At 42.9% G+C, this 22,707-nt stretch overlaps 1 protein-coding gene, 1 long non-coding RNA gene and 1 pseudogene across 11 annotated transcripts in view; 2 read left to right on the top strand and 1 right to left on the bottom strand.

The window, feature by feature from the left end:
* The window catches only part of TNRC6C (trinucleotide repeat containing adaptor 6C), a 394,661-nt gene extending 390,426 nt beyond the window's left edge, over positions 1-4,235 (top strand). For all 8 annotated transcript variants that reach the window (XM_080993552.1, XM_080993550.1, XM_080993549.1 and 5 more), the window contains one exon: positions 1,115-4,235. In XM_080993552.1, coding sequence (XP_080849678.1) covers positions 1,115-1,475 — 361 coding nt within the window. In that variant the 3' untranslated portion in view covers positions 1,476-4,235. The remainder of the gene's footprint in view (positions 1-1,114) is intronic.
* Positions 2,579-17,262, bottom strand: LOC308470585 (ras-related protein Rap-1b pseudogene; annotated as a pseudogene). Of its 2 annotated transcripts, none has more exons than XR_013991581.1 (2): positions 17,126-17,260; positions 2,579-6,071 (listed from the first exon to the last, which is right to left on the bottom strand). The product of XR_013991581.1 is annotated as a ras-related protein Rap-1b pseudogene (transcript). The 2 variants fall into 2 exon arrangements; XR_013991580.1 differs by lacking the exon at positions 2,579-6,071 and adding an exon at positions 12,845-14,715 and having other exon boundaries at positions 17,126-17,262.
* Positions 17,263-17,345: 83 nt separating this feature from the next.
* LOC308470679 overlaps positions 17,346-22,707 on the top strand; it is a 33,156-nt gene continuing 27,794 nt past the window's right edge. Inside the window, exon 1 of the long non-coding RNA XR_013982543.1 lies at positions 17,346-17,480. This is a non-coding gene — a long non-coding RNA (uncharacterized lncRNA). The remainder of the gene's footprint in view (positions 17,481-22,707) is intronic.

Below are 22,707 nucleotides of genomic sequence, written 5' to 3'. Positions count from 1 at the left end.
CTAAATGAGGGTTGGTGAGGAGGAAACCTAGAGACATAGTAGATCAGTCTCAGCTTTGGATATGGAGTACTTTTACAGCATTTCATTATGTAAGGCCAGAAGTAGTGATTAGAGTTAATTAAGAAGAAGAATGGTAGTCTCCACCCCTTGGCTTACTGTGTGGTGTGTTCATTGCTAGACATGCAGGAGGGTGTGAAGATAGGGGATTGGAGAAATGATTTCTTAGGCCACAGAGACATGCAACTGAAAGCAGTGCTCTTGCCCAGTACATTTCCTAGCGGAAGAAGGCACATGAGGAGGTTCTCTTCCAGGTGAAATATTTGTTTCCCAAACACAGCCTAATGCCTTTCCCTCCCTCTCAGCTTTTGCATGGTACCTCTTGTCAACCACACTACCAAAGCGGCTCAGGAGGAGAAAAGTGGATGGACACACACTTGCATACATGTGGAATATAATTATGCAGATCTAGAATAAACCCATGATTTTGGTATTTGAACAAGCAACCACAAGCCTTAACCAAAGGCCATGGATTGAAAAATAATAGCCACTTCTGTCTTTGACGAGACAGCCAAAGTAGAATTGACTGTTATTTTTAATATACCCCCTGCTATCCAGCATCACCTTCCAGATGTTTTGGACCACAGTACCTGTCAGCCCCAGCCTGCATGGCTGCTCTGCCTAGGGCTTATGCAAGTTGTCGTCCAAAGCATCTGGAATTCTGGTCCAAAGAAATGGGTTGTGGAAAGGTTGTCTATCATCTGAAATATAAATTCTGAAGTCTACAGAAGTCTATATATTCAAAACAAAATAAAGTATGCAAAATAAATGTGTGTGCGCTTTGTATGCTACGTTCATCCATAGATTTGCTTGGTGCAGTGAGCTTCAAGCCCTGCTTTTTCCTATATACATCAAGCATTCCCTCCACTGAGTGACGATTGCAGTATATAGATAATCATACATTAAAACAGAAATAATAAGGATTGATTTGTTAGAGTTTCATAGCATTAGGTTTCATAACAGAATATGAAAATAGCCTGAGACAAATCCCCCTCTCTGAGCCCAGGTAAGAGTGTGGTTTACCTTTGAGCATCTCTGTGTCTTTCTCTGTTTTCAGGTGCGTTTTGGGGAACACTACCATCTTGGCCGAGTTCGCTGGAGAAGAGGAAGTGAACCGTTTCTTAGCACAAGGCCAGCCACTGCCCCCCACCTCCAGTTGGCAGTCCAACACTGGAACCACTCAGACACGTTTGGGCTCCACAAGCAGCTCACACGGCATGGTGCGCAACGATGCAGGCCACTGGAATACCCCCTGCCTAGGTGGCAAAGGGAGCAGTGACCTGCTCTGGGGCGGGGTCCCTCAGTACTCAAGCAGCCTTTGGGGTCCACCCAGTACCGATGACGGCAGGGTTATCGGAAGCCCAACGCCTTTGAATACTCTGCTCCCAGGTGACCTTCTCAGCGGGGAGTCCATCTAGGACACCAGAGAAACAAAATGGAAGTAACAATCATCAGCACTAAAGGAAAATAATGGTAACCCTTTCCAGTCCAGGGCATCGCGAAGAATCCAGCTTTAATAGATCAGACTGGCAGCCCTTTTTTTTAGTACCTCTGTCCAATATCGACTATGAAACTCTGCCGAAGTCCTTGTGAACTGTTAGTGCAACAGTATGGGCTCCCTTTGGTCAGTGTCACGTGCTAATGATAGGTTTTATGTGGGTTTTTTTCCAATGGCTTTTTAATTTTGTTTTTATGTTTGTATGGTGTTTTTAAAGACGTATAAAAGCTGCTTAGACTAGTTCTATCATGAAGGGCACTTTTCAGAATTTGGGCTGGAAAGGGTTATTTTATCAACTGTGGGAGTCGGGGAGGGATGAAGGGGGGAGGGTTGTGAGAAAGCCTATTTAAAATGAGCCTGTGATAATTATGCACATTACCAGAGGCGGATCCAGTAATCAGTAGGGGATGGCATCTGACCAGCCCGTCAGCAGTCAGCAGCATAGGGGGGAACAAATCCTATGCCCCTCAGCTGTACGACTTGGATTGAGAGGTGGGGTGGAATATCCATGTCCACTACTCCCACGGGTCTTGCCTATGCACATTACACTTGTTTCATTACTTTTTTGTGTCATTGTTTTTTTTTTAAAACTCCCCCCAAAAAATAGTAAAAAAGAAGACGAAGGTTTTTTTAAAAAACATATCAAACATGCAACTATACTTGAATCCAGCAGGCCAATAACAAAATGTGAACACTTTCTATTATTACACTTCCAGGTTGGCACCAGAAATCAAAAGAACAGGCTCTAGGAATATTTTTGTTAAGTTCTTTCTTATACGTATGCATTGGGGAAAAAGATGGATAGATGTGTGAGCGTATGGACGTGTGTGCGCGCCAGTTGTACAACTGAACAAATTGTGTGACTTTTTTCCTTTCTTTCCCCTTCCCCACTTCTCAGTATATGCTTTTGATTTGCTATTTGGTCAAACGTTTAATTGTTATTAGCTTCTAACTTTGCACTGAGTGTCCACAGCCCTTCTTGTAGCTAATCCTACTTGTTTTTAAAAAAGAAAATTGAAAAAAAAAACTGATAGGAGGGGCTGGCGACAATTCACGTGTAAATGTTTACTCAAGGACTCTTACTGCATTTTAAAAAACTTACAGTGTGTATCTCTGGAGAATAATATGTATATCTACCTTTAGCAGCTTTTTATTGTGGACTAATGCAAGGAAATAAATACCGGAGTATTGCACCATTTTTTCCCCCATTCGGAATATAAAGTTTTAAAAAAGGAAAAAAAAAAAACTCTTGTTGAACTGTGGCCATAAATACTTGTAAAGAGTGGATGGTTCCCTGCAAGCCGGAACGGAAACAAGCACTTGGACATAGGTTTTGACTGCTTTTGGAGGAGCCTACGGTTTCGGCTCCCACCTGTTTACAGACCTTTTTTTTTCCTCCTTCAAACTTTAAAATAAAAAAAGGAATTGAAAAAAAAGAAAAAAAATAGACTTCCATCATAAAGAAACCTATTTTCAGAATGAAGATATGCTACTTCAGAGCTCTGGGATTGAACAGTGTTTGTTGTTGTTATTGTTGTTGTTGTTGTTTATCCTTTTCTTTGGCCATTGCTGTGTACTCCTTTGTTGTTTTTTCCTCCTCTTCGTCAAGAGTGGCGAAAAATATTGTGATCACTATCTTGCACATGGTGGAAGATGTCTCAGGAAAGCCGGGTTTCCCGAGGAGCAACTCCACACCATTTCATGTATTTTTTAAACCCAACTCCTAGCACTGAAGATATTATTAAAAAACAAAATGAAAAAAATAAAAATAAAAAGACAGTAAGAGAAGAAGAAAAATACCTAATCTAATGTGTAGCAGTTACATATTTACCAAATAATGGACTCAAAAGAAATAGATGTTTGAAGAGTGCTTTATATATTAAAAATTGCTTTATGTTTAAAAATGATCAATGTTTTTGATTGTTTTGAAAGGAAGAAAGACAATGGAATAGCATACCCTTTGAGTATGTTTTTAAAAATTATATGAACATTGTGCTCCCTGCCTGCTTGGATCAGGAAACTTGTGCATTACATTTTTTGTTTTGTTAAAGATTAGCTTTTTAATGGTTTTGTCCAATTAAAAAGGGTCCTGCAAGATTGCAAATCAACAAAAGCTGGTTTTCTAGAGGATCATGAACTATGCACAGATTGGGTTCCAGACTTGTGTTTTCTCAAGTTTTCGTAGTGTATTTAGCTGAATACCCTTTTCTCAGAGTGCTTGCATCTCATTGTCATTACACGCACTCTACATATGTATTGTGTATATATATCTCTCTCCCTTAATACACACACAGACACACAGACACACACACACATTATATTTATATATATATAATACATATGTGCCTATGTGCGGATTGAAATAGTCAATACAATTTTCCATGCTGAAGTTTAGTAATGAGTTGTAGAAAAAGAACTCCTGATCATTTAAAATTGGGGATGGACATAAGAAAAAAAGCAAATACATCCTGTTGAACTTTTTTTTTTTTTTTTGCCTTCTTTCATTTTGAATTCAAGATGTCTGTAACTCTGAGATGAAAAGATAAAAAAAAAAGTTTGTGGCTTTTAATGTTATTTCTCCTCATAGAATGTGATTGTTAAAAACATGCACCAGAAGTTGCTTTCAAGAGTACGAAGATTCTTTGAAACTTAATAAACTGCAGTTTTTCTTGGCTGTTAAGATGACCGTGTATTTTTCTTGTGTACAAAGATGACTGTTAATTCTAGCTTTGATCACAGGGGTTTTTGTTGTTGTTGTTGAGGGCATTTTTAAGGCTTTCCACATTCATACATGTGCAACCTGCAAATATCTGAAGTGATTAAAATTTCACCCTCCATATGTGTATACTTTAATTTACATGCTATATTCCAGTTACAGATTGTGGACTTGTGGCTTGCAATTGCCTACTCTTGCCATTTGTATCTGATAGCTGTCCTCTTAATCTTTCTGACATAATATAGGAATGCATTTTATATGAAACAGTTGTATTTTTGTTAAAATGCTACATGCCTGTTTTTGTCTTTTACAATACCGTGGAACAAATTCTGGAACTTTGCTGCAGTTGTGATGAAATAAGAGGCAGAATTCAGAGTACAGTGATACCTCGGTTTAAGAACAGTCCTGTTTACGAACGATTCAGTTTACAAACTCTGCAAAACCAGAAGTAGTGTCCCAGTTTGCAAACTTTAACTCAGTTTACGAACGGAATCTGAACAGTGGAAGGGCACCGGCGGCGGGAGGCCTCATTAGGGAAAGCGCGCCTCGGTTTAATAATGGTTTCGGTTTAAGAATGGACTTCTGGAATGGATTAAGTTCGTAAACCGAGGTACCACTGTATACCCTCTGCAAACAAACCCAATTTTGTCGTGCTTCTGAGCCACCCTTCCATTTGCCTCAGCATTATTGGACCTCTTGAGAACAAAGACATCCACATGTAGAATTGAAAAGTAGTGAGCAGAGAGACTATAATCACAGTCACAAGACAGTGTTTATGAGCATTCATTTATGGTAAACTAATACCACCTTTATTTTTCTTCTCTTAATATTACAATTCTTTTAAGAGCCTTATTCCCCTAATCCCTATTTTAATCATAATCAAATTTGCCTGCCTCTAATGGTTTCAAATAGTAACTTTCTGAAAGAGGGAATAGCCTTGATTGTGATGCACTGAGACCACAATCCTTTACATAGTTAAGTTCCACTGAATTTAGTGGGGATTACTTTTGAGTAGAAGGGACGTGGGTGGTGCTGTGGGTTAAACCACAGAGCCTAGGACTTGCCGATCAGAAGGACAGCGGTTCAAATCCCTGCGACGGGGTGAGCTCCTGTTGCTTGGTCCCTGCTCCTGCCAACCTAGCAGTTCAAAAGCACATCAAAGTGCAAGTAGATAAATAGGCACCGCTCCGGCAAGAAGGTAAACAGCGTTTCCGTGCACTGCTCTGGTTCGCCAGAAGCGGCTTAGTCATGCTGGCCACGTGACCCGAAAGTTGTACGCCGGCTCCCTCGGCCAATAAAGCAAGATGAGCACCGCAACCCCAGAGTCAGTCACGGCTGGACCTAATGGTCAGGGGTCCCTTTACCTTTACCTTACTTTTGAGTAGACATGTACAAGATTGCATTTTAAGGCAGTTTACACTTTGAGAGGCATAGATCTATTTGGACAAGAGTGGGCTTTCTAATTACTGGGGGCCCAAATAATTATTAAGCAAGACTTTTCTTACAGCCTCTGCAAGTCAGCGAACAATGCATCACAGAGCAAGTAAACGATAGCGTTTTGCACAAATGAATCTTCTATTGCAGCCACCCTTTAGTTCCTTGAAGGAAAGGTAGGATATAAGTGAATCAATAAATGTAAATAATATCTGACAATGGAAGAAAAATGGCATTGTTTTCAGAAAATCAGTACATTTACAGGCAGATGTTCCCACTCACCCTCATAGACCAGAGAAAATGCAGATCTCCAGTGTTTCAAATGGAGTTTCAGGGCTTCTGCTGATGGGGTTTGTTAGGTGAATCCTGCCAAAAGTATATGCATATTTAAATAAGTATATGTAATTTATGGGAATCTGTGTTTGCATGTAAATGCTGCTAAGATCGTAGCTTCAGAACCCTTTAAATGTGACTGATTTGCACAGAATCCTGTACAGGTATTTCACACATTCTGAACATCTCATTTAAGTGGGACCTGAAGGTGCTTTCCAGTGACTGCTAAAGGGCTAGAGTTTGGTGAGCTTTCCCCCCCAACATGCAGAAGTGGTCTGTGGTCTCTGATTATCTGTGGAGTCTAGTGCAGCAGGGAGAAACAGGAAGCAGTGCAGTCTTGGTTTTCACCACATGAGTGGAAGCTACAGAGCACTAAAGTATTTTTTTAAGTAGCTAATGTGTGGTTACTAGGTTTTATGAAGTGGGCTAATAGTAAGAGAAGTTGTTTACTGAAAAGAAAAACAACATGCCCCTTCAGAATTTCAACATCCATTAAATTAATGGTGAAAAAATTAAAAGAAAACTAGGGTAGAATGCTTATTGCAACACATAGTGGCCAATTCACTGCCACAGGATGGTGTGAATCACTAGCATAAATTGGTGTCTAATGTATTTGAGAAGTATATGATGGTGCCTATTGCCTGACAGTCTAAAAGTGCCAGCAGTTAGAAATGGGCTTTTTCTTAGCTGGTGATAGATACTGCTTGCTATCAAACCCCACTTGTGAACTTCCCTCTATACTATTAAGGCAGTATTTGTCTCAAATAGGAACGATGAGCTGTGTTAGCATCATCCAGGATGGCATCTAGTGTTCCTATGAAACGTTGTCAACTTTAGGGGCAGTTTGGAAGTGTTTAATGTATCTGGAGTACACTTCCTGTCCCCCTCTGAAGGAGAGATGTGCAAAACGCCCCCTTTTGGATCAGAGTGCCAGTAGGGTTTAACAAATTATGGCATCTAAGGTTTAACAAATTATCAAGGCATAAGGGCTTGTGGACTACAGTCAACCTTGGATGAATGAAGTGTTATCCTGAGTTGCAGGTATGTATATACATATGTTTGGGTGGAGGATTGTAAAAAGTGTGGTCAAGGGGAAATGAACTGAGGAAAAGTACAGACAGTGGTAATTAGGGATTTGTGAATTACCACTGTTAAATACACTAGTCCTTGAAAGCTTGTTCCATAATAAATTGGTTAGTTTTTAAGGCACCACAAGTCTCTTTGTTGGTTTTTTTCTGCTAAAGGATAACACATCTAAATCTCTGGAAATCTTGAACTACTTGGGTACCAAGCCACCTGTAGAAGCAGGTCCACTTGCAGCCTTCTGGGGGCGGAGGGGAAGAGATGCGTCCCATATTCAGTGTTCCTTGGACTAGCCATCAAACAAGTTTCATAATGCTAATTCAATGCCTCTGTTGAGTCAAGACAGTGGGGCCCAAATGCCTTTTATATTAGAATCATAATAGTAAATTGGCCTCTTCTGACCACCCGAGCAAAGCCTGAAGAGGCAACAGAGAGCCCACACTATAGCAGCTTGTCCCACATGTGGCTCAGCATACTCTCTTAGCTAAACCAGCTTCATGTTCCAGGTTTTGGCTGTTAGGTGCAAAAACTTCCCATTGTCAGGCTTTCTAGCTCTGACTCTGTCTTTAGCTATGTGTGCAGCAAATTTCAATGTTCTGGGTGACGTGAAAAGACGTTGCACTTCATATCCCATTTTTTGAAATCCGTTTTTAACAGATCCATTTTTTAAAATGTATTTTTGGTAGGACAAAATACGTAAAACATTTCAGCCTGCAACATCATGATATACCCTAAGTTATCCCATAAATGAGGCCTGTATGTCTATTTTATTCTCACCCACACTTCACCATAAGGTCTTAGTACGGGTTGCAGCAATTTAAAAATATAATATTAAAAACATAACAGAAGCACGCACCGAAAAGAACCCGGCTGCTTAGTCCACATTAATAAAGAATATGGTTCTTTTCCACAAACCTCCTAAACCTACACTTCCCCCAGCTTCCTTTTTCTCTGTCCATAGCCTTTTCTGCTACCTAGTCCTTAGCATCTCTATGACTTGTACCCATTTCTCATTTTTCAAACTTCTTCCAAAAGCTAGGTCCCATGCAAAGTTTTAATTCCAGCCAAAACCAGCTTTCTTTCAGAGGGTGGGAGTCATCTAATGAGTCTCATCAGCAGAAGCCCTGAACAAAATTGGTTTGGGTAGGGTGGGGGGTAAATCCTTTTGACAGTGGGAGAGGGGAGGAGAGGGGGGGATTGTTCCTTTTGAACAAGCTGAAATATGCTGATGAAACGATTGCTGGTTGCCTTAGCACAGCACCTGAATTCCTTCCAGATAATCTACATTCAAACGGTCTAACAGCTAAGTTTACTGATGAATTGGAATACTCTTGAACATTCTGTATCATCACACCAGCTCAGCCAGTCAGTGCCATAGGCTTCACTACTACAGACAGAGTGTGGTGTTCTCAGATCATGTTATTTTTGTGTTTTATTATCAGACTGAATGCTACAAGCAATTTCTTTCCAATCTCAAGATTATATACTACAATATATAAAATTTGGATATATAAAAGTGCTCAGAATGAGAACAGGGTAGGAAGAGACAAGCTGCATTAATTCTGCCTTAGTTCCCCTCTTGTAGAAAGAGAAATATTAAAGACTATCTCAGAGATGGTGGAACAAACAAATGAGCTGAACTTGTAAAGCACTCCGCATACTTAAAGAGATTGCAGGTATAAAGGTAATCATATCTGCACACCGTGGCTGAAGACTTAATCGTGGTTTTTTTTAGCTACGTAGTTCTGTCCTTTAATTTACACATTTTTGTGGTCTTTTAACTGATTTATTATGTAAATGTACACCCATATAGATGTGCTTGGTGCTATTTTTTTAGAAAAAGAAGTGCCAGACTTGCCACGAACACCTCCCTTGTTCTCTTATAATGGCAATGGTGCCTGCCCGAGAGCTGCTGGAACTGAGTTCTGGTGAGTTCCAGCTGAAAAAAGCCCTGCATGTGCTTACTGAAGCATGGCAGGGTTTGCCATGGTTGGGGACTTGCCAAAGCCTACTCCACAGAGGGTCCCCTACTGAGCACCAGAGCTGCCTGTCTCTGCTGCTGCTGCTCTTCTTGCCATTCCCACCAGCTCAATCCCTCCAGCCCAGAGGAGCAGGCCAAGTGAGCAGAAGGCCTGTTCGCACGAATGGCCTTTCTCTCTGGACCCAGAGGCAGAGAAAGTAGCTGGCTGCGGGAAGGAGGGGAACCTCTGATGAATCAAAGCCTACTGATTAAAGCAGGGGTGAGAAAATGCAAGTCTGGAGGGGAGTGCCTGTTTCCAGCTATGGCTGGTTCAACAGCTTTGGCTCCTTTTGGACAGAGATGACTTGGCTATGGTACTCCATGCTTAGGCAACTTCCAAAGTGAACTATTGCATTGTGCTTTATGGTGACTAGGAAACTTCAGCTGGTTCTAAGCTGACCCCTGATGATGACTAGGAACTGGTCCAAAACACAGTGGCCAAATTACAGGGGGGGGGGGGGTTCCTTTTATAATTCATATAACAGCTGCATTTGCTATCAGTTCATATCTGGGCTCAATTGAAAGAGTTCATGGTAGTGTTTAAAGCCATAAATGGCTTACGCCCCAAATATCCAAAAGACCACCTCCTTCCCTACAGATGCATCCAGGTGTTAGGAGTGGTGGTGGTCCGAGAGAGGGCATTCTTTGCAGCAGCTCCTATGTTCTGCAATTCTCTCCCCACAGAGGTGCGGCTGGCTTCTTCACTACACAGCTTGGTCTTTGACATCCGAGATGTTTGTTTCCAGAACCCATCCTATTCTTGTGACGGTGATGCTGCACCTGGCATGCAGCTCTCACCTGCGGATCCTAGTAGCTGTCAGCATTCGACAGCAGCCACACACCAGAAATGACTTCGACTGGCCGGCTAAACCAGGTGAGGGTCAATGGGTCTCAAAGCCTCGTTGAGTTAGGAACTTCCCCTGCATGCAAAGACGGGCTCCGGCAGATTGAGTGGGCAGGATCAGTAGTGGGTCCAGTGGTCAAGAAGATGGTTTCTACACATGCTATAGAGGGAAGTGAGGGGCAGATGCGGCTTAACAACATGGGAAAGTAGCCCATGTTATCTAGAAGAAGGAAAACTGATCCAAAGCCTCTGCTCCCTTGCAAGATATCTTCGAGGGAAGAAAGGAGCAAACCCTACACAAATCTGGGGTGGAGTCCCTAAGATGGTTGGCTGGCGCCTTATATGCCTCCTTCAAGCAACTCCTGGAGCCAGGCTGGTGCCAAACATGCTGCTCTGCTTTCCTATGGACCACATAAACGAGGCTAGAGGAGGATCTTGTCATCTGGGCAACCCATATACACTGCCCAGGCTTGCACTGTGGGGAAGTCACTTCGGTGCTGCTTATGCAGTGGTTTGTGTTCACCCTCGGAGGCACACTCCATTGTCTCTCGAGGCAGATGGTCGTCAACAACTGTCAGAGATTTGTGCTAGCACAAGAGATGCTACTATCTATTATAAAACGATCACAAAAATCTGAATTGGTCTTCTAATGATATTGGGGAAACTAACAATTTCAGATAAAGCCAGCAGAGGGTGTAGTTGACTTGAGTTTCATGTCATCTCCACTTTCTGACCTAATAAAGCATGTTTGTGTGTATGAGAGAGAGACTGACACGCCTTTTCTCTTGTTAATTTAGGAAGGAGAGGCAACCAAGAATTGTTCACAGTCATGGCTGAAATCAGTACTTAATATATTAAAAGAGGGAAATCAGGTTGTTTGTTTAATTGGTGTATTTCTACATTTCTCAGGTACTCTAGGGAGTAAAATCCTGAAGAAAATGGATTTAATGCACCACTGACATAAAGATGCAGTTGTGGGAAGCAGATGCTATGTGCCTTCTTCCTCTATAGTAAGGAACCACACTAAACCCCCTTCAGCACGGGTTGGGGAAAACAAAGCAAAACAATCCTCAAACCTGGGAGATTTTTCTCTCACCTGTCACTGTGTTGGGTTCAGACAAATCTCCTCACTGTCACATGTGGTACAATATGGACACATTTGACTATGCTGCAAAACGCATTCCAGACAGATCAGACACCCCCCACCATGTTGAATGTCAGGTGCTTGGCAAAGACTTTTTTATTTCAGCAGGCGTTTTCAGTAAGTTGTACTATGCCTATTTGTTGAACGTACATTTTCATTTGACCCTTTCGATTTAAACATTGTAGTATGGATCACGTTGTTGATGGTTGTGTAAACCACTTTGTGACCATCTATGGTGAAAAACAGTCTGTAAAAATGGAAAGTAAATAAATGTGTTTGGGGATTACCAAAATACATAGATACTCAAGAACCTTGGGGTTTGTTTTTTAATAAAAAAATACCATTTACCTAGAGCTATTTAGATGGAGGGTAGGCAGGTCGTTTTTTGAAAACAGCAGCAGCAGCTGCTAGAATGTTTGGCTAATAAAGTTTCAGGAAATTGTGTTGATAGAACTGTCTGGGTCACATTTATGCAGATTCAAATGCTCACCAACAGCACAGAAAATGCAAGGGAAGCAGTGTTACCAGATCAGAGCAAGAGTCTTCCTTCCACCAGGACCCTTTGATTGTGGTTACTCTCAGATGCCTTCAAGAAATAATGATAGCACAGAGCTCTAACATAGGGATGGGGAACCAGTGGCCCTCCAGATGTACCACAACACCCTTCTTCGCAGAACACTGACTTTGCTGTCTGGAGCTAAGGGGAATTGGCATCCAACAACGTCTAGAGGGCCACAGTTTCCTCACTGCAGCTCAGAAAGAATAATCCCACCCTTGCCATTGCATGCCTTGTGCCTGAATGCTCAAGGGGAAACTTTAAATGAGGAAGAACATTGTATTTCAGAGTTCCTGATATCCTTATTACTCCTAAGCTCAGTGTTTTTAGCTAGCTACAGAAAAGTTTGGCTTCAAAACGTTATCAGATGCCAACAGATAACCCCATATTGCATCTTAACTTAGGAGAGCTACATGTGTAGCGTTGCAGTTGGGCAAATTAATGGCAGCTTCTTCTCAGCCTTTGGGCTAAATTGCATGTAGTATATGACAAAATCCCCAGCCGTCTCCTTCCCTCCACCTTTACTTGCATTAATTTTCAACATATCTGTAGTTTTATTTCACTACATGAACTGTCATTCCACAGTGCATCATCCCTTTCTGTTGTAACACAACAAATGACATTTATTTGCTTCCCACCTTGGAAGCACTTGAGTGGCTGGGTGGATGCTATTAATTTATACACCACCTTCAAGTTGCAGCCCTATGCACATCAGTCACAAGTACTGAAATCAATGGTACAAAGTTCCCAGTAAATGAATCTAGGACTGGAGTGATAATGTGCAATGTTTCTCTCAAAACAGCTCTGTAAGAGAGATCATGAATATTCTCATTTTGTGAAAGCCCAGCTGAGAGGGACTGACCTGGCTAAGCTTATGAGTTTATGCCTCAGGAGGAGTTTGAGCCATGGTCTCCTAGGAACAAATCTGACAATATTGCCCCCAGACTACAGTGTCTGTCATAAAAACCACGAGAGCATAAAAACCTACAGAAACTCAGCAGGGTGGCTGTCCTACAAAGATATGAAGGCAAAGGCATAAAGCAGAACATGGGAGCAAGAGAGGCTATGTAACGACCGGGTGACAAGAACTTGAAGTGTGGCTTGTTTTCCAATCACAAGCCTCGCAGCAAAATAAAATAAACATCAACACTCTTTGGGGTGGTGTTTGAGTTTTCTTTTATTAGTTACAACCCTTGAAAAGTTGGAAATTAAAATCATACCTACTCAGGCACAGACTGACCCACTGGGTGACATGTATTTCTTTCCACAATGCAGAGGTGCTTCAGACAATGGTGAGCTCAGTTTAAACAAAGTCTGCACAAAAGCACATGCATGCAAATGGTCAATGCACACATTTGAAGCAAAACAAAAAACAAAACCCACTGTTTTGGGGGAGGCAACACACACACCGGATGTTCAATAGGCACCAACAATGTCTTTTCTTTCCCATCTTCAAGCACACCGTGTCTGTTCAGTCACTCAAAACACAAAGAAATCAATGCAACAGGGAAAGATAAGTAGGTGTCCCAGGAATTACATGTTTCCTAGAGGAGCCCTCAAATTCTTGCCTTCTAAGTTCATGCTATGGACCTTGTCAACATCAGCCATGTTGCCTCAAAAACTGGTCTGTTCGGCCATTCATCTTTCACTCCTGGGGCATCCACTTCCATGACTTAAGGGACATATCTTCCAATTTATACAATAACAGCTTGGATCCGCAGAACAGGCCAGAATTAGAGACATTACACTGTGCACAGCATCACAGGCTTCCCAATTCTTGGGTTGCAACTCAAAATCAAATGCACGAAATGGGCACAAACATTGGTGACTTGGGGGGCACTAAAGCTGAAATTACTATGTCACGACGACAAGCCATCAAGGTTCACAAACAGCTCCTGAGCCCCAAAATGACAGAGTGCCACAGTGCTGTTGTGGCAGGTGCAACCTGATCTCTAAACACAGGTCACTAAAGTTCTCAAAAACCCATGCAGCTATCATTCTCACATAGTTCAACAGACAGTACAACTATTGGCTTTGTTCATGGGGGGCCGCAGTGGGGGCTCCTTAGGGAAGGTCTCACGTCTCCTCCGGAGGGCAGGGCTCAGCCGGCTGGGCAGGTTGGCTTGATGAAGCAGCTCCCGGAAGACCTCCACCACGTTCTCGTTCTCCTTAGCAGATGCCTCCAGGAAACGGCTGTTCCAGTCAAGCTCCACCAAGGAGAGGGCGTCCTCGGGCAATACCTGTCTAAGCCCACCGGCTTCTGCCTTATTGCCCACCACTACGATGGGAGGGAACTTGTCCTCTTTCAGCTCAAGGATCTCCTCGTGCAAAGTCTTCACACACTCAAAGGACTCTGCATCATCCACAGCATAGATCAAAGCGAAGGCATCGCTGTTCTGGATGGAGAGTTTGCGCATCGCTGGGAAGGAGTAGCTACCACTGGTGTCCAGAATCTCAACCTTGATGGTGGCTCCACTCACCTCAAACTCCTTGGTGTGCATCTCCTCTACTGTTCGCCGGTGCTTTGGCTCAAAAGTGTCCTGCAAGAAGCGCCGGATCAGGGCCGTCTTGCCGACCCCGGCTGCACCCAGAAACACTAGGCGCACTTGGCTCTTCTCCTTCACTGCCAAAGACATGATTCTGTGCCTGTCTGTGTGGATGTGTTTGCTTGGGCAGAGGGGGAGACAAGTTGCTTTTAAGTCTTCAATGTGTGATGAAGCAATGTGTGCCTGGTCTTTATGTGACCCGGCTTCAGAGAGCAGCGTCTCCTTCCCCAGTAGCTCTGCAAGTTCGCCTCCACACTCTTTGCTCATCAACTTCTCCCGGCTGAATTGCTGCTGTGTGCACAGCATCCCAGCTCATCTTTCCATTTATTTACACTCCCTCCTGCCACACTGCACACACACACAGCCTCGACTGTCTCCTCCAATCTCTGCTGTGGGGAATATGTGTGGAGGGAGGAGTGCAGGAGACCGAAGGATGCTCTGGGCCAATCAGCTGAGCGCTGTCCTTGAAATCCATCCCCAGCACCTGGAGAGAGAGAAACTGCACTAGCACACATCAAACACAGCTCACTCCGCGGCTGGTTACTAGAGAGAGCTTGGCTGCCTCTCAGCTGCTTTGCATAATGCAAAGCATAACCACCTGCCCTTCTTGAAGACTGGCTCACATTACAAGGCAAAAGCGTCTTGCTCTCTGTAACTCCCAGAAGGTCCCCGGCTCTTTTTACTTCCCTCCGTTGGCAGATTGTACTGTAGGGCAGGGAGGGGGAGTTTAAATTAACAAAATGTATTGGTTTTTCAAACCAAGCCACCAGAGTTATTTGGGCCCCCAAGACTTACAATGAGGTGGGAAGAACTAAGGCAAGAATCAAATCTGCAGAGAGGGGGTGTTGATAAAGGTAAACTTTCATTTCGAAGTACAGACTTTTAAGTTTTTTAAAAACCAAACCAAATCCTGTCTAGTATTTGTAACAAATTCATAGCTCGAATGTTAGAGCAGGCTCTGTTTTTTGTATGCAAGGTGCGCTTAATTTGTCGCCAGAATCACATAATTGTACAGTATAACCATGAGGTATTTGGAGGTCTTCTGTCCTATCTTCCTAAATTATGGTGAGCAACTTGACTGCCCCCTCCCAGCCTTCCCACATCTGACCCCATGGAATTCCTTCATGTTCCTCATTAATTTAGCATCACACACATCTCAAAACAGCACCACTACAGGCTAACAACAGTGAAGGGCTCTGGTTTTCATGGGGTAGACAGGCCCTGACCCAAACAAATTTCCTGGAGTCAGTAAATGCACCATGAATAACCAAAAGCATCCTTCATTTTCATTGACTGTCCTTCCTGGAGGGACTCTAGGAAGCTGAATAAAGGATCCAAAGGCAGCCACTGTTAAACCAGTAAACCACTTCAGCTTTTAATAACACAGGAAGCTGCCTTGCACCAAGTCAAAAATTTGGTCCATCTAGTTTAGTTTGGTCTGGCAGTGGCTCTCCAGGGTTTTAGTGTGCTGCCAGGCAGCTGTTTATTGTGATATCGGTGCTGCTCATGTACACAAGTTTTCAACAGAATCCACATGATGTGATCAGCATCAAAATGTCAGCTCCTATTCCACCCCAACCCCCACCCAATTTATTTCGGATTTATCCTTTCTGTATAAAACCCATTTTAAAAAAAAAAGCTGCTGCCAACAATTCATTAGTGATGTCCAAATATCCAATTTGTATTATTAATCCCTTATGTGGAACTGGAAGCATGCTCAGACAGTCCTATATGGAGATAACAGTCCTATATGGAGATAACAGGGACTGTCTGTGTTGCAGCACCCTCCAAGCTTTCAGTGCATACGTCCTGCTTTTCAGTTCCATTTCCACCACTACCTGAGGGCTGCTTTAATCTTTCCCTTACAAATATGTACAATGATATAAAGAGTGGAGGATCCACGTGTACCGGTACATGTGATGATCACACAAGTGTTTGTTTTGCCAGGGGTATACATGTGGTTACTAGTGGTAGCACTTTTCCAACAAATAACTTGCATTACCTTCCCACATCAGTGTATTACACACATGCCACACTCTTGTAGATAATATGTCATGTGTGAACTGGAACCAAGTGGGTGGAGAGAGAGAGAGGAAAAATCATATATTTAGCATATCTCGACTCTCATTACTGGAAGTGATAACCATTTCAAACAAAGCATGAAAAGGTGCTGTCAGAATTATAATTTACACAGTCACTGTGCAAAAAATGTCCACAGGCTAAGCCTACAGAAACCAACCCAGGAAGTCATCAAATTGTCTTGGTGAGAGAGCTGCCTAGATCTCACATTGTGTTTATGCTGCTTCTAACATTCCTGCTTCTTTGGGAAAGAACATAAGATGCCCCTCTTAGACCTGCAAGAAGTTCCACAGCTGAAGGCAGTGCTGCCAAATCCCACTTGTTCTGAAGATCTGTTCCACATTCCACAACAATCAACTCTCTTAAAAACAGATGGGCAACCACATCATCACACATACACATTGGTCTTCTCCACCTGCTGTCTATTACATTACCCTTTAAAAATTATATCAACTATCTTCAACATGTGGATGGACCTGATTGCATTTTATTTCTTTAAATAGAACAGCTGCAATGCAAAAGCGCAGGTGCTCTTAAGAAGCAACAGAGAGCTGGGCCTGAAACTTCAACACGGGTGCCTATAATAACAACATTTAGAAAACATATCCCCGACATCTCCCTCCCGAAAGCAAAAACGGGGAGAACCGTTTTACCAGGGCAAGTACTGAAAAGTTGGGATTCTTCCATGATAAACAGGGGAAGCAGGAGTGCCAACAGCTCCAAAACAAAAAAACACCCATATAAGGCTCAAATCTGGCAACTCTACTGTATAGTGTATGCTGTGTATTTTTAGAGGTTGTGTTTGCTTCTCTCACCTTCTCTGGTAGCTGTTTGTACAACTCCGGTTTTGCTCAGTAATAAAGCAAACGGCGTCCGCAGCTCCTGAAACGCTCTTTCTCATGAGGAGAACCAGCAGGCAGCCCAGACTGGGCAAGCAGGCAGAGAAAGGCGGGGAGGACGGAGCAGTTTCAAAGGGACACCGGGTAGACAGGAAGCGGCCATGTTTGCTGTGGGCCAGAAGGGAACTCACTTCCTGCCTCCTGCTTGGAGGCCTCTTGGAGAAGACTGCTTCCTTCCCCGCTGGCTCTACCTGGTTTGGCGAAGTCCCTTAGTGGAGGGAGCTCCCTTCCTCCCTGGAGGTGCTCGTTGCACCTCGACAGACGAAGAGTGGTAAGAGAAGAGGGGGAGAAGAAGGGGGCCATTTTGTTTTCAGTTGGATTTGTGTCGCTTGGCTGTTCCTTTTGAAGTTGCGCATGGGGTGCCTATGAAATTGTGTGCACGGTAGTGGTTGAGGTAGAAGCAGAGCAGCTCACAGATCATGCTGATGCCTGGAGAACCCTAATAGTAGAAACACTCTCCTGAGTTAAAAACAGGGTTAGAAAGTGAGAGAAGTGGGGAGAGATTGAATACAACACACACACACACACACACACTGCATTTTTCTCCCACTCCTGGTCATTTCAAAATGGTGCAGGACTCAGAAGCAGGACCCCCAAATGGTTGTCACGTCGTGATACCAGTCATTCAGCTGCCAGTGGTTTCTATGCAATACCCAAACGAACAAGGAGTCATTCAAACTTCTTTGAGAATCAGAAGTTTAAGGAGACACAGAGATGGAGGCAGCATAAGAGGGACAGAGAAGCAGCAGACAACAGATTCTGAAAAACGGGGAACAGGTGAGCGAGGTTTGGTTAAGGTGGACCTGTTTTCCTTTGGGATCCTTGGCATATGTGATGTTGTGTTCTCAGTTTCTGCAACCCCCTTCCCATTTGTACGGCTGTAGTTTTGTTTACTGTTGTTGTTTTTTGGATCAGGTTGTATCTGGCCTAGATTAGTTGAGCAAAACACATTTATGGGAGTATTTGGTATAATCTTTGTACAGATAGAAGGATAGTTGAAACTTCAGGAAAAGCGGATTCATAGCCCATGATGTTACGATAAAAGGCTATACATGTCATGTGGTTAAGAGATAAAGGAAAAGGTTTCAGCTTATTACAGGAACTGGTGACAGTCAGTGAACATCAACTTATTCGGTCATCTCTAATATCTGAGCATCGTTTCCTGGTAGATTAGCCATCATGCTCATTTTTCCTTTTCTCCTAATATGTTGCTAAAATTCTTCAGACCAAACAGTTGGCTCACATTTATGACTGGGGGTGTGTGCATTTGCTTAATATTAGTCCATTTATCAAAACTCTTGCATAGGACATTTCTTGTCTACCTCCACCCCAAGTCGTTATGGCAAAATAGGAGCTGTATTATATACTGAATATAGCCTTAGAGTGCCAGTAATGGAACAGTTGGGTTCCTCATTATTTATTTATTTATTTATTTATGGCATTTATATACACATAAACATTAGCATTTCTAGGTACGGTTGATGAAAATCAACCAGAATGCTGAATTAACTAACTAATACTGCACTATTTTGGTTTAGTCCCACTGAATGTGGCTCTTGGTTCCATCTTTGTATGTGCTCACATGCTGAAGTAAATGGAAGGCTGCATGAGGTGCTTTGCTTTGTTTCAAGAAAATTATGTGGTGTTCCTAATACAGAGAAAGCTACATATATAATTTGCATGGGTGGTTTGGAAATTACTCTGTTATTCGGGCTAAGGAAGTAATTCAGTCAATGTAATCCTGATGACTCAAGCAAGAACACCAGCCTAGCATGGCACCAAGGAAACATGAGGCAGCAAAAAAAGCAGTTGGTGGGTGAGTTGCATTGCAGGGATTTGGACCAAATGATCCTTGTGGTCCCTCCCAACTCTACAGTTCTATGATTCTATGGTTGGAGGTGGTTTATTTTGCTTTATTGCTGTTTGATGTGTGTGTGTGTTTCCAGGATGAAGGCTCAATAAACAGATTTGTTTGCAGTGAGAATGGACAACATCAGCTATTTATCGAGCATTCATTCCAAGCTGTTTGGAGGGATGTTAGATGACATTGCATCAAAACAAGTGTTATCCCACACTTCCCAGTGCATTTTTTCTTGTTACTTTTGGGGAAGCAGATTTGTAGCACAGCACCTCCCAATCAGCTATCATTGTGCAACGTGAGTTTTCTGTTTGTGACTGAATCCCACCCCAAAATGGTGCCAGACTGAAAGTGTTGTAGTTTTTGTATGTGGTTTGATGCCCCCTCCCCCTTTTTTTCCTGACCAGGGGAAAAGACTTATGAGTAGCAGCTATGCAAACATGTTGGAAAATCCTCTACCCACCTAATTTTTAGAAACATTTTCCAGACGATCAGTATTTGGACTGGCTTTTAATAGCTTGAGCTATGCAGTTATTGGATAATTCATACAAGTTGTTTAAGCATCTTAATGGTGTTTATTTGTGTGTTACAGTATGTTGATTGTTTTAGTATTGTTATGCCAAACAGGGAGGCTAAAAATAAAAATCTGTTTTAAAATGAAGAAATAGCTCGAGCTACTAAGACTGAGAATATGCAAGGATAATTTGTCAATAAACAATAAAAGAGAATGACTTCATAATCATCTTCAGAATTGGACTTCACTCCATGGTTGAAGCTGGAATTAGTTTTGTCCACTAAAAGCGAGAACTGAACAAATATATAGTTCTATTTCAAATATTAAGTTGCTTGTGAGTCCTATTTTAGCCTATGGTTCCCCCTAGGTTTTCTTTAGAGGGAATAGTTCGTCTTAGCTGCCCTGCTGTTTTAGTTCAAGCAGAAACTCCTTAAGCAGCAACATATGGCTCCACATTAGAGTTGATCAACCTTTAGAGTGCATAAAGGCTGGGACACTGTTATCTGGTGCGGTCTCTTAAGGTACATTAAATAATTTCACCCTGCCACTGACTTGTAGGTAGTGTTAGCAAAATTCAAGCTTGCTGTGGAGGAATAAAAGTGATAGTAGCAGTCTGATCTAGAAACAATTTGACATTATCAGTTAGTTGCATTTTGATGAGATAAATTCAGCCTAAGTTGACCTACCCACATGATGAAGCAACATTGTGACTTTTCTGTAAGCCTTAAGGTATCAGCCCCATTCTGTCTTCATAAAGCAATGACATTGTGATTTGTTCTCTGAACAGAAATAATGAAAATGCTTGCATGACCACTTCCCTTTCCAACAAAATGGTGGACAATGCCAGCAATTTCCATTTCACAATGATAGCCCTGAGGCTCCACTGTTTATCAAGCAGCCGCACTCATCGACATCTACCATTCTGAGTTGGAATAAGTCCATTTTCTGTTTGCTGTGCACTTAAGACACTACTCTACAGACCTGCCTGTAAGCAGCACTTCCTATACTTAGACAGTACACTGGTAACAGACTATGAACCTGCCTGGCTGTAAATTAGGGACTCCCAAAGTAAACAAGCAGATAGCTTTGGCTGAAGATACCTCATTCTAGGAGTGAAAAAAAGTCAACGAAACAAAGATAACAACATATAATGTAATATTGATCAATAAAATATGCTTAGCCAGCCTCCAAGCGGCACTTCCCATCACCAGGCAGCAGTTTGCAGCGAGACTGATAACAGAGCATATGCCTGCCTGTTCACAAATTAGGGATTCTCCAGACCTACAGAGGTCTATGTTGGTGGTAGTACAGTACTCTAAAGGGTCATCCTTCATCCCTTGGGGCTGTTTGTTCATTCAAATAAGGGAGATCTGGCCTCCCTTATCAGCCCATCTTCCAGAGACATATGGCCAGTCTCTCCTCATAGTCCTACTTCCCCATAGTCCTTGTAGTCTCCTACTGTAACTGTAGCATTTGTCCTAGAGAGCAAGCGGAGAGGGCAGCAGCTGCAGAAACTTCCCCTCTTCATCCTTGGTTTTCATTGCCTATTAATGCAGCCAAATTGAAGGCTAATTCTCAAAGTTAAAAGCAACCTTGCCCAGCGGCGCCATAACACTAAGCGCCATTGACAGCCCCCTGTCGTAGCTGCCATGTCAGCTTTGTAGGCTCAGCCACTGGGTGCTGAGCAACTGGAGGGGGCTAGCAGACCTGTCAGGACGCCTCCTTTCTAGGACACAATAATGCCTTGGTAATCGGCAGCATACTCCAATCAGCCCACAGGGCTATTGTCATCCTTATGACAGGGCAGCTGTATTAGAATGTAGGCTTCCAGCTCTGTATTTATTGTTTTCTTGCTGACTTTCAGAGGCAATAATGTTTCTGAATGCCAGTTGCTGGAAACTACAGGGTGGGGAGAGTGCTCTTGTGCTGGGTCCTGCTTGCGAGTTTCTCACAGGCTTTTGGTTGGCCGCTGTGAGAACAGGATGCTGGACCAGATGTGTCATTGACCCGATCCATCAGGGCTCTACTTATCTTCCACCCGACTCTTGACTGTCTTGGTTCTTTAGGTCTCAATCCATAAACCATAAGCCTCCTGTTTACCTCCAGGTTTTTATTCTCAGAGAGTTATGTGGAATGCCATGCTTTGGTGAAGGAGCTTCACATTGGTTTGCCATTTGTTCACAACAGCACACCAGCCAATGGAACTGGCTAACCACCCATTTCCTAACAGCGCATAATACGGTAATTTATAGCCTCAGCTTCTCACCTGAGCAACACATGTGTATATCATAGCTACAGACCTACTTTTCTAATGTGTTCTAGTTAGTGCTCCCCCCCCCAAAAAAAAATAGGTGCCGGTACCTGCCATGAGGTTATTACAGTAAGTACCACACTTTTTAACAAAAAGAGGTGCTGGTACCTGAGTACCCCCTGGAAAAACCAACAACCACTGATTCTAATGATGGTTTTGCATCACGTATATAAACAAGAGAGAACGTGATGCATGTTAAAAGTGGAACGAAGTCCTGGGAGAAGAGGCTACACTAGGTGATTTTCCTATTCTATAGCTTGGATTCAAAGGGCTAACAAGGAGGAGCCTGTCCACAGTATATGGCTAGATCTGAGGTCCCTGTTTTTCTGAGCACAGCCTTCTGTGCTGGGCAATTCCAACCCTTTTGGGTGTTTGAGGTGTTCTTTCAGTACAGCAAACCTTAGAATATGTGCAGGCTCACTTGCACACACCTAGGAGGCACTTTGGATCCTGGCCTGTGGTTCTAGTTTGTAAAGCACCATCAGCAGTGGGTAATCCTTTGAAAATGGGGATAAAGAACAGCCTTTGTGAAGAGGGTTAAAATTCTCTGGAAAAGCATCTATATGCCACTGCAAAGCGCCAGACGAAGGGCAATGGCAGTTGCTGTCCGGTTGATTTGGCTGTTTCCTTATGAGAGAAGAGAAGAACTGCAAAGAGCAGCTGTGAGCCTTGTTGTCTGTCACCACTGATTTTGCTTACATGTCTGTATGCATCCTCCTTCAGTTGCAGCCACTGCTGGATGATACGCCTTTCACTGCCTTACACTTTCCTGAATATCTTCTTGAAACAGACTGGACTTGTCATTTGTAGGACCC

The sequence above is a fragment of the Podarcis pityusensis genome, assembly GCF_964106645.2.
Source record: "Podarcis pityusensis genome assembly, chromosome: 2".
NCBI classification, from domain to species: domain Eukaryota; kingdom Metazoa; phylum Chordata; class Lepidosauria; order Squamata; family Lacertidae; genus Podarcis; species Podarcis pityusensis.
The sequence above is the reverse complement of the archived record's forward strand: the minus strand, read 5'-3'. Positions and strand labels throughout refer to the sequence as shown.